The 12,991-nt window shown below is 38.7% G+C and overlaps 1 protein-coding gene across 1 annotated transcript in view; it reads left to right on the forward strand.

The window, feature by feature from the left end:
- The window catches only part of cfap58 (cilia and flagella associated protein 58), a 133,299-nt gene that overhangs the window by 8,440 nt on the left and 111,868 nt on the right, over positions 1 to 12,991 (forward strand). Inside the window, exons 7-9 of the mRNA XM_056237130.1 lie at positions 505 to 664; positions 10,630 to 10,712; positions 11,665 to 11,856. Coding sequence (XP_056093105.1) covers positions 505 to 664; positions 10,630 to 10,712; positions 11,665 to 11,856 — 435 coding nt within the window. The remainder of the gene's footprint in view (positions 1 to 504; positions 665 to 10,629; positions 10,713 to 11,664; positions 11,857 to 12,991) is intronic.

The raw sequence follows: 12,991 nt of genomic DNA on the forward strand, positions 1-12,991 counted from the left end.
CCAAAACCTTTTAAACAGTAGTACTGAAATGTTTTTTTTGTACCTTTAGGGGTACAACTTTGTACCTTATTAACCCGTTTTAGTGCCTAGAGTAGGAATGTGTACCCTTAAGGAACTTCTATGAATTTTTATAAATAAATAAGGTACAACATTGTCAGTTTAAGGGTACACTCTAAAAAATGCTGGGTTGTTTCAACCCAAATTTGGGTCAAATATGGACAAACCCAAATGTTGGGTTAAAAATGTAATAAAAAAAATTACAATTGAAAGTGAAAGTTGAAGTTGGGTTAACATTTTAAATTACATTTTTAACCCAACATTTGGGTTTGTCCATATTTGACCCAAATTTGGGTTAAAACAACCCAGCATTGTTTAGTGTACTATCCCAGTGACAAGCTGTTGTACCCCTAAAGGTACTAGTGATTTTGACTAGTGATGGTTAGTTTGGGCTTCACATGTATACACACATAGACACACTAATGGTTCATTTCTTGTGTCGTTTAGATAAAAGACGAGGAAGTAACCCAGCTGAAACAGGAGATCTCGAAGCTTACAAAATTGAGAGAGGGGGTGCAGAGGAGACTCCAGCTGACGCAGGAGCAGAAAGTGGAGGTGGAGAACCAAAAGGAAACACTCAGGAATCAGATCATTGGACTAGAGAGAGGCAAGAACACAGACACACACAATATTTTTTTTACTATTGTACACTTTTGTTTTGCTATACTTGTGAGGACATTCCATAGGCGTAATGGTTTTTATACTGTACAAACTGTATATTTTATCCCCCTACACTAACCCTACCCCTAAACCTACCCATCACAGAAGACTTTACGCATTTTTACATTTTTTAATAAAACACCATTTAGTTTGTTTTTAAAGGCATTTGAAATACGAGGCCAGTGTAATACCCATGTCATTATACAAATTTCTGTCCTCATAAATCACACACACACACACACACACACACACACACACACACACACACACACACACACACACACACACACACACACACACACACACACACACACACACACACACACACACACACACACACACACGAATTCAATCAAATTCTTTGCAATTCTGCAGCTCTATTCAGATCTTTTCAGCTGTATAGACACTGTACTGTTCAGCTTGTAATATTTCTTTCTATACATTCTTCTGGAGTCTAATTTATTTAAAGGGGTCATTTTACGAACAGCAGGACTTGCTCTTATGAAATAAAAGAGTGATGAAACATACTCTTACTTTTAGAATTCATGACAACTAAGCTAAGAAAGAATTGATTCTGAAATCATACTGGTCATAACTTATGACTAATAAGTATGCAAAAATTTACTTTTTTCAAATGTACTGATGCAAAGCGTGTCATTGTGTGTTTTGGCTTTTTAAATTATGTTTCATGGAGTATTAACTGAATTTCTTTCAAATTTGAGTTGAGTGTTAGTGATTTGTGTGACACTTTTTTACAGGGCGAATCAAAAACCCGCCCAGATTCAAAATCTGTAATCTTTTTATTCTGCACATGATTCGATTGGCTCCCAAGACTTGTGTTAGAGGCAAATATTACATGAATTAAAAGCAGAACACTGCCACTGACAAACCAATAACTTTCTCCCTAGGATATCCACTTCAATTTTCTTGCACCCTCACAGATTCTGTGAGGGAAAAGTTCACAAAAGTGAGACAAAGCCATGAGAAATTATACAAGCGTTCCACAGGACCATAAAAATAGCGGTTGCGAGTTGCATGCGAATTTCAATTCACCATCTCATCATATTAAAATTTGAAATAAAACGCATAGTTTCAAACTAGATATCATAAAAGAATGATATTCATCTGTTTCAGTCATTATGCTTGGTCATCAGCGGGGCAAAGTAATGGTGATGAATGCAAACATATGAACAGAAATACCCTGCTGATGGTCATAAATATGACGTATGAATGGAAAGGTCAAGTGACTGAAACAGACGTATACTGCACATGTTGCTATGATTATTTTGCACCAATTAGGGCTGGTTCACACAGAATGTGTTTTTGCTGTTACAAATGCGAGACGCAGGTCAGTGTAACAAAAAAAGCGCAAGGTCTAGAGGCGCTTCAAATGACAAGAAACGTGAGCGCAATGGTAAAAGAGTTAGTTCACCCAAAAATGAAATTTTGTCATTAATTACTCACCTTCATGCCGTTCCAAACCCGTAAGACATTCGTTCATCTTCAAAACACAAATGAAGATATTTTTGATGAAATCCGAGAGGTTTCTGAACCAGCCTTTGGCAGCAAAATCATAGCAAATTTCAAGGCCCAGAAAGGTAGTAAAGACATCGTTAAGATAGTCCATGTGACTCAAGTGGTTCAACCTGTTTTTTGGGTGAACTAACCCTTTAAAGAGGTACATCTAGCGCATGTTGAAAAACAATGGAAAAGTAGCTCAGTGGAATGGCAAAATGCGTTCCCTAAGGCCCGTTCACAAGGACGATAACTATAACGATAAAGATATAGTTCTGAAAATCATTCTAAATGCAAAGGAATAGCAGAGTCCACTCTACAATTATAACGACAAAGGCACAGAGGAACAATGTCACTTTCTGAATGATTTCGCCCTGCTGATTAACGATAAAAACATTGACAGCCATTCAGAATCCAGCCTGCTTTAAAGAGCTCGAGCATTTAAAGTGCACACTCAGAATAAACAGAACAATGAGTGTGAGCACTAATATAGTTATTGTTATAGTTATCGTTCTTGATGTGAACGGGCCTTTACACAGTAAAAGTTTAAGTTTATTTTTTTTAAGTTGTTAATAAAATAAAGATTATTGGAGTATGTTCTACAAGAAAATACTATTTCAGTACTTTCTACTTCTATTTCATGTTTAACTCTGTTACTTGCCATTTCTTTGTAATTATTAGTGGAATGTACGAGCAGTTACTGAGTGAAAATCAAAGAGAGGTTGAGAAATGGACATGTAAAACTAGATTATGATGTTTTCAGGGAAAGAAACCTTGACTAACATTATCAAGACGACTTAAGGGAGGTCTTCTCTTCTTTTTAAAAACCCTCATCTTCCTTGCTTTGTTCTCTTTCTCTTTCTAAACACAGGTAATTAGTTTTGAAGGAAGATAGAGCTCAGAGTAATTACAGTCAAACAATGAATATATCTAATTTCATTTTATTTTTCATTTGACCTCTTTACTTTCCTCTCCACTTCTCTGATTTTCATTTCCAATTGTACATACTGTCCTGTCCGTCTTTGGTTCTTCCCTACTATTTGAATATTGCAGGTTTTTGGAAAGAAAATTATACTTCTGTCAGTATGTTTTTCTCTGTCTCGGGTTGTGTGTCATTTACAGACCACTGACTATTCACATTCATATGTATCTCTCTCTTTCTTTTCTGATTTTAATCAGTCCCGAAAATTCTTTCTCGTCAATCTCTCTTCTTGGTTCCCCATTGAGCTGATGGCGACCTAACATGTTTACCAAGCACAGGCGTCTCATTATTTATAGTACTGCAGTCAAGCTTTTTGAAAAAATAAAATAAAAATAAATTGTGGCTAACTACATCAAAGCTGTTTTAATGGGCAATTTATTTTGAATATGTAACTACCTTTAAAAAAAAAAAAAAAAAAAAAAAAAAGAACAGTTTTTATCTGGCACAAAGCAATAACGATCCCAATTAGGGTGACAACCTTTACTTGAACAAATAAGTTTTGCGCAAAATAAAACTATTTTAAATAACTAAGTTATTTAATAAAGATGACCAGCAGCATGTTAGTGTCATAGTTATTGATATCTTCAGTCTTGAGTCTTCATCATTGAGTCTTTTAGTAAAGTCATTTCAAGCTAATTCATCTTCATTGTGTGAGTTTCTACTACAAAGCCTTTGCGTTTGTGACAGTTAGAAAATAATTTGTTAACTAAAAAAGTTAGAAGCAACTTATTAATTAAAAATACGCTTCTGTTTTTGATTATTAAATCCGTTTGTTTGACTTAAATCTGCACGGTACAACAAAAATCACATTGTAAAAAAAACTTGCAGCATTCTGTTTCAGAGAATATTTAGATATTTCAAAGGAATGATAAGGAAAAGGTCTGCGTGGTAGTGCAAACTTCATAGAAATTAGAAATAATATTTTAGGACATCTATTTGAATGATTTCTGTTGGGTTGTTGGTAAATTTAATACATGGCATTAAAAAAAGGCTTGCATTACGTTTAATTCTTGTAATGTAAACTTCTATTTTTCAATAAAACATTGACATGTGTCACATATAACCTCATGTTCAACCTGTACATTTATAGCTAAATTTTCCGCTGTTACAAATTTTTCCTTGCACACCCCCAGAGGCCTCGAGTGTGTGTGCACCACAGTTCCAGAGTAAAAAAGGAAAGGAAACACGGGTGGCATTGGACTCCACGGTAATGAAGTGACCTTAGTCTCTGTCTGATTCATGTTCAGAGCTCAGACTGCTTATCTGGAGGCGTTAAACGGTCGGTGTATTTGTGTTTGTAAGGGGAATATAACGAAACAATAAAAAAGGGGAAATGAATGGAACAAAATTACATTAACTATCAAGTTTCAAAACCAATGTTTACAGGATCATGGGGGATCAGGTTGTAAATCAGTGGGTTGCGACACACACAAAAAATGGGCCGAAGTTCTGTTCTAAAAGCATTGTGTACAGGAGAGACGAAATGATGCAGATAATAAAATGCAACTTACCATATAATTGTGCATAGGGCAGCAAAATAGATAGGTCTATTAACTATCAACTAACAGTGAGAAAAGGCTTACCATATCTTTTGTTGCGTACATCAAAGGGCAAATGTATCCCTTAATAACATGGCTAATACGGTACCGCTACAATATTTAGCCAAAAATTTGTTACTGTCACATGCACACTCAATTGTGACAAAACCATGTGGACTTTGCTTATGTTTTGTACCGTTTTCCCGCTTTAGTTAATCTGTTGTCATGGTTGTTGATTTGATTGTATTAAGTCTCATCACTGTTTAAGTTCATGCCTTTTCAGTTTGTGTTTTGTCCGGCCTAGTCTACACTATGACTCTGTGTGAGTAAGCTAATTCTGTGATTCTGAAAATTATATTGTTTCTATTAAAGACACTTGATCGTTCATCTTCGTCCTTGTGCGTGTTTCTACTACAAGTAGCGACAGAAGGCCAGACCTAGAATAGATTAGCGGTGTGTTTTTTTAAGTTTTTTTTTCTTGTTTGCGTTTGTTTGTTTTTCCTTTTTTTGTCCGATCATCATGGATCTTCCATCCATACAGTTACTGTGCCTTGAGCAGAATGATAGCTCACCCTCCCACTACTGAGAGTGAATGTTTGGCACTGGACAACTGCTTTGATTTTGGATTGGTTGATTTTCTGCCCCCTTTTTCTGCTGATCAGTCTGTTATGTCCTGAACTCTCTGGTTCCACCCAGCCTCCCTCTCCCACCACCTCTCCAGAATGCTAACGAGACTGTTATATTTTTTGTTGGATTTTGTACCGCCCTCCAAGCTCCTCTCCAGTCCACAGCTACTCCTGCCACCCAGTCATCGCAACCTCCCATCAGTCCCTCAGTGCCTCCTCTCAGTGGCGAGTCAACACCTTGGGCCTGCTGGGAGCCATCCCTTCCTGGATGTGGGAAGCCTGTGGCTCCGCCTCCTGTCTCTGAGCGCTCCACTCCTCCTCGACCCTTCACCCTGGCTCCTGCTCTCCTTCCTCCCTTGATGCCTCGCCGGACTCCCTCGGTACGTCGGCTCTGCCTGGGTCTGGCATCTCTACACCTACGCAGTGGACTTGCGGGCTGGGCCGTTTGTAGCTCTCCAGCCCTCCACCCCTTCAGCTTCGGCCAGCTCCTCTCCCTCCGCCCTCGGTCGCTTCAGCTCGACCTCAACCCACCTGATCCCTGCCATCATCTCGGGGGGTTGTCACTGTGCCTACATTGCGACCACCTAGGTCATCGGAGTACCTTCGCTGCATCGGCTCCCCGGCTGCGTGGTGGGCTCCTCCCTCCACGTCATCGGTACCTCCGGTCATCCACATGGTGGCGTCAATGACAACATCTGTGGACTGGATCAGCGACTATCTTCCTCTGCTCAAGGCTACCCCTTGGACTTCACCACCTTTAGCACCACCCTGGTCTTTTTTTGTTTGACCTCATCCGGTCCCCCTCCAGAGCCACATTTCCACATTTCAATCCATTTCAATTTCAGTGATTTATGGACATTTTTGTTGGGTTTGTTGGCTTGATGTCCAGTAAAATTTGGGATGAGAAGCGAAACCATTTGAGATACTGTGGAAGAGGTCCATGTGCTTATGTTTAAAAGATATCCAGCGTAATTTTTTGTCAACTGAAAGCCATCATTTTGAGGCAGGATTGTGTGTTAATATCCGAGACGAGTTCCTGCGGTGAATGACGTATGATCTGAAACTGTTCTTTAACAGATTGGACTCGAGTCTTTTGGTCTTTCATCTCTTGGTCCCCCGCCCTCCACACCTGCTCACATCGTTCTTCTTCCAGACACTATATGACCTCTCACCAACACCAGCATCCATTGCCCTGATTATACTCATGGTCTGTCCATCCCAGCTGAGCATGTGAAGATAGATTTCTCAGGAGACTCTATGAAATAAAGGCTGTGTATCCGACTGGTTTCAGCTCCAAGTGTCTGATGAGGTAGATATAGTGGTATCTGGGCTGGTAACCAGGGGCCTCATGTACAAAGACTTGCGTTGAATTCATACTAAAACATTGCGTACGGACAAAGCTGTAAATGTGCGTACGCAGAAAAAAAACAGATGAATGAATCTCTGCGTACGAAGGATCCCACGCATATTCTCTTTGTACATCCCAATTAACGTAAAATTGAGAGCACATGCACGAGCACAACACCCCACCCAGTCTCCTCCCTTAATTAAATAAATTTAAATATGATAATGAGTCCACTTTGGCAAAAGAAAGCAGAAAATGTCTAAAGCAAGCGGCAAGAAACGAAACTTTACTTTTAAAGTGAATTGAAGGTGCTACTATCGGAGGTAGAAACGAGAATTTTTTTTTATTTGGAACTTTGTCCTCCAGAATAAATAACAAAAGGAAAAAATATGAGTGGGAGAGTTTGGCTGATGCCGTCAATGGTGGGATCTGAAAGTCACACTGTAAATGACCTTAAAAAGAAATGGTCTGATATAAAGGTGGACGTTAAACGGAGAACTGCTGCGCACCGACAAAGTGTGGCAGAACAGGCGGTGGTAAAGGGGTCGATAAACTTACACCCTTTGATCAGAGAGTTGCCTCAATTATGGGTGACTTTACTCTCTGGAGTAGGCTAATATCTGTGGCTGTGGGAGACTCGGATTTACTACAGGACTGCCACGAAGGTAACCAATTTCTCATTTGTTTTTACTTTGGTACACATAGCTTACCTATTTAATTGTCAAATGCATGCAATGTAGCTGACCAAAAGTACACCAGAGATTTTACGTATCCATTGCATAGTTTGCATATGCTTTTATATGTTCTTATTTAATTGCATAATAGAATATTATGATAGAATATTCCCATAAGGCTCGTGTGACAATATATGTAAATTATTTGTATAAATTGCACATTAACAATGCTTCCCACAGGTGGTGGTGCGATAGACTTGTAGAACAATTCGTTGTGTAATGTTTGCAACTTCACTTCATTGCCTGTAAGAGTTGCCAACGGACAAAACTATGAGAAACGTATGCCAGACATGAAATTGGCGTGGAGGAACGCACATTCTCGCGTTAATTTCACTGTTAGTACATCCGACCGTGAGCGTGAAAGCTGGCGTACGCAGAGTTTTTGTGCGTACGCAAGATTGATACATGAGGCCCCAGAAGGCTGCAGGTTGAGCCTGTCACCACTGAATACAGTACTTTGTTTGTTGCTCTAGGCCTTGTCCACACGGACACGGGTATTTTTATAACCGGAGTTTTTCCTACAGCGTTTAAAAAAAAAATCCCGTCCACACATGCTCGGAAAACGCAAAACGCAAAAACACGCTATCAAGCGCGGTCAAGAGCATGCCACGCCAGCAGGCAGCGATATAAACCTTAACCGTAAAGCCACGTTGGCCAATCAGAAGCGCAAATCTGACGTCAAACACAGCGGATAACGGCGCAAGGCAAAAACCCCGGTTTCACTGTCTACACGACAACACTGTAACCGGCGTTTCTGAAAATCCTCAGCCTGGCAGGGGTTTTCAAAAATGTTCGGTTTCAGTGCGTTTTCGTGTGGACGAACGGCCGCAGTGGTTCTCAAACCTGTCCTGGAGGACCACCAACACTGCACGTTTTCTTTGTCTCCCTAATCAAACACACCTGATTCAACTCATCAGCTCATTAACCCATGTGATAATGAGCTGATGAGTTGAATCAGGTGTGTTTGATTAGGGAGACAAAGAAAACGTGCAGTGTTGGTGGTCCTCCAGGACAGGTTTGAGAACCACTGCTCTAGACGGACTGTTCATGTAAAGTTTGTCACTTTGGATCAAAGCATTGGCTAAATGACGAGTATCTTACCTTCATACCACATGGTGCACTGCCCAGAGAGACCCTAGGGCCAATGTAGATGGACACTTCCATCAGTCTCATCAGTTGTTGATCATCTGACCTGTAATCCAGAGAGCTTGGAGTAGGTTGTGAGTTGAACAATTGCAACACAAAAGACCTTCCTTGTGCCATTCTTCGTACTTTTTAAAAATAATTGTTGAATTTAGTAAGATGGAAATGTGAATGCCTATAACATGAGTATGTGAATGTGAACATTCAATTAAAGTTATTTGGCTGTTTTATATTGTTCTCTGGCCAGAAACACTGTGTTTATGTAAAACTACTGTACACAGTGAATCTACACAGCTGGTTTTGATTCAGAACTCAGATTTTATATTGGACATCAAGTGGTAATTCAGCACAGTACCAGAATTTTTGATCATCACTCTTAGAAAAAAAGGTTTAATGGGGTACTATATGGAACCTTAGGGTTCTTGGCTCAATTTTAAAGAACGCTTTATTCCAAAAAGATTCTAAAAGGAAGAATGTCTTAAATGATTGCATAATACTTTCATGTTTCACAGGTTTAGTGTTTTTCTGGTGATACGTATGTTTAAGAGCTGTTTAATTCTTAAAGTTCAATTAAAATTAAAAAGCAATTAAAAGTAAATTAAATAATTAAAACAAAATTCATAGAATGATCCCATTAAAAAATTCCCTCTTTTCTTCTAAGTGTTCAAAAGTTAACAGAAAGTAATGTAAATGAAATAATTTAATAGTATTTAATAACAATATCATAAACTACATAGAACCAACAATACATTTTTATTAAAAATAAAATGTATAAAAGCAATGCTATTTTTATAAATATAATTTAAATAATATAAATAATTTAAAAATACTAACACATACATTAAATAAATAATAGTTAAATTATTTAACATAGCATAGTCTGAATAGGAACATTTAAATATGACTTTTTTCAGTGTCTCTTGAATTTTGTCTCATGCTTTTGGCAGCTGATAATTCACTTCAAACACAAAAACAAATCTTTAAAACTGAACCCATATTTAACATAGTCTTTTTATATCTCATTTGCATAGTTTTGTTCTTTTTTTAAGGATGAGGACTTTTCATGCAACCTATCGATGCTGTCATCCTCCTATTTTAACTAATTTGTACCGAAATACAGTAGAATTACTCTTTTGTATTAGCTAATGATTAGTTACTTTTAAATGTTTTCATTTAGCATTTTTTCTCCTGTGATCCTCTCAGAACATTTTTGAATATATCTAACATGCTGTATTCTTTTAAATGGCAGAACATCTCCAAATGGAGGAGCATAAGTATGCGTGGAAGTTTAATGGAGCGACAAAAACAAAATGTGCACTTAATTTATCTTAGTGTCCTTGATCCCATCTGGACAGTTTGACAAATGATCAGACTTGTCATCAAGCCAGTAATTTATAAAGATACCTCATATTAGTGAAAGTCTCCAAGCTCTGATTGGACGTTTGGGATGGAGGGTGTTTGGCGCTTGATGGATGGAGGCAGAGCCCTGTTGTCATCTTAATCGGGGATTCCACGGTGATGGATGTTGTCATCTTAATCAGGGTTGGCTGGATGATTGATGAGATGGGCTGTGACAGCGGGGTCAGTGAGCTGGGCGTCCGAAGAGTGAGGGAGGCAGGGTCATCAGAGGATAGAACATGGAATGGCCATTTCACATGACAGCGCAGTCCTACATTGTCCACTCATGAGTGAGAATCAGCGAAACAAGAGAATGGAACCGTGCCGTGTCTCGGCCGTCAGCGAACGGCACGGTTCCATTCTCTTGTTTCGCTGATTCTCACTCTTTCTTTCTGTCTTTGCATGTCCCAGCTCTCTTTTCTACCTCATTCTGCCTGCAGCTGTATAATGGGCTTTTTGATTTGTGTAATTATTTTACGTTGGTCCTTCACAGACTGTGGAAAGTGCCTCTGAAAACAACCCTATTAGCGAAAAGCCTTTCAAAAAGAAAAGTAATAATTAGCGCTATATCTCACTGGCTTTGAAAGAAGAACAAAAAAATATTAAAGTGCCTTTTTTCTGTTTTTCTTAGAAATGGAGGCCTCAAAAATTCAGACGGATATGGACAAGAAGGCTATAGATGAACTGGTGCGGGAGAAGGGCATCCTCAATAAGGTGTGTGTGTGTGGACACGTGTTTCTAATTTACTTCTAGCAAAATGACCTCACAACTATATTAAAACATATGAAACCAACCATAAGGAAGACGTTAACAGACAAAACATTGTTCTTCTAGGGCGGTCAGTTGATTTTTCAATGTTTAATTTTAAAGAGTGCGTGACATATCTGAAACACACTTGAAGTGATTGACCAATCACAACACACCGATTCATCTGACCAATCAGAGCATTCGCTTTTCAGAAGGAGGGGCTTCTTAGAGAGATCGAAACTAAACAGAGCGTTACTGACAGACTGGAAAGCGAGGTGTTGCAACAATTATAAATTGTGTTTTTTGAACATTCAAGCATGAAAACCTATTCTAGTAGACCCCAAAAACATTGTTACTGTGTAAAATGGAAGGGGGAGGGGGGATTGAGATCATCGCATGACGCGGGGTCTGCGTTTTGGACGTGCTTCGGATCACCTGAGACAACTCTTAATACCAGGTTAGCTTTTATGCGAGTCTTTGAGGTTTATTTTTTCCTCCTCATGGCTAATTTTCTGCTGCAGTTTCATAGTTCTCATAGCTTGCCCACGCTGTTATGATGCACAGATGGATTTCAGAAAACAAGAGAAGGTGCATGATGTTTTTGCTGATGTGCTGAATATTGCATTGCTATTGTGCGTATGAAAATAACAGGATATTCATATTTAATTGCACAGGAGACACTCTGTCTCACAAATGCACACACTGTGGCATACAAACATAGCTTTTGATATCAGCTTACCTTGGAGAATTGCTTCTTTGATCTATTGAACAGCAATACATCACAGAGTAAAATCCTCCTATTCTCAAGCTCGGTTTTTTACGCCTATTTTCTGAAAATCTTGAGTCATTCTTGCTAAGTATATTTACAAAGTGATCTTTTGTGTAACCTCTTGCATGTTGTATGTGCATATTTTCCCAGAATATGATCAAGGCGGCAAATGAAACAGACAAACAACAGAACTATGTTAAGCAATACGAACAGTCAATGAAGACGTTGGAACATGAGATTTTAAACTACAGGGACGAAGCCCAGAAACAACGAAAGATCATCTTCAAGCTGGAGAAAGAGAGGGATTGCTACATAAACGAGGCCAGTGAGCTCAAAAAGAAGGTAAAGCATGTTTGAACACACACACACACACACACACACACACACACACACACACACACACACACACACACACACACACACACACACACACACACACACACACACACACACACACACACACTAAAGTTAAGCCGGGTGCACACTCTAAGATTTATAATAGGCCTTTACGATTGTTGCTTGTCACAGTAAGCCATGTCACACAGTGGGCTCAGTGGCCATTAATGTCAGAAATGGACGCATGCAAGAAGACTTATCCAGAGTTTTGCATCATCAATCCGCGACATGTTCACTGATGGTGAGCTGCATTTACATGCGGGATTAAAATGGTGGCTTGCAAACAAAAGCATTAATTTTGATCATGGCTTGTCTTGAAAAAAAACCCCCCAAGATGATATGTGTGGAGCAAGTGGTGGTTGTTGTTATTGCACTAATTATGTCATCAGGTTCTGCGCTCCTATTGGTTTTTGATTTAACGGTTGTCGTAGGAGAGTCACTCTGCAGGACTGTGCCTTAATTTCACCTGAGGTCAAATTTGGTCAAGATGACACAAAATTGTGGTCAAAAATCGTACAGTGTGCATCCGGCTTTAGCCATTGCTCATTGAGGGAGTGAGAATGTCTACTTGAAGGTAATTTTTATCATAATGAAATGATTTTAAAGGGATAGTTCACCCTAAAAGGAAAATTAAAGTCCCCCTGTGGTGAAAATCAAGCTTTTAATGTTGTTTATATGTCTATGTGGTGTTTTTAATATGCTTTAAGACAAACCATGTGCAAATTCATAAGTCAACACCATTACTGAGTATTTTCTCCTTAAAACTGCAGTGAACCAAATAAATCGCTGGTGTTTCTGATGTCACAAACTACCTTGTAACCAGGGTTTGAAATTAACTTTTTCACTCACCAGCCAATTTGATGTTGATATATATATATATATATATATATATAATTTTTTATATATAAAATATGTATATATACATAAAAACTGTCATCCAGCATCCATCTCCTCTTTCATCCTCATCCTTTTCACCAAAAATGTGTTTTAGGTGGACAGATCAATACAATACAAAGAACATTTAGGATGTTGGAAAATATCAATGTTTTTCTGTTAACCAAATACTTTTTAATCTTCACTA

Source organism: Rhinichthys klamathensis, unplaced genomic scaffold (assembly GCF_029890125.1).
Source record: "Rhinichthys klamathensis goyatoka isolate OS25496 unplaced genomic scaffold, OSU_Roscu_1.1 h1tg000478l_1, whole genome shotgun sequence".
NCBI lineage: Eukaryota > Metazoa > Chordata > Actinopteri > Cypriniformes > Leuciscidae > Rhinichthys > Rhinichthys klamathensis.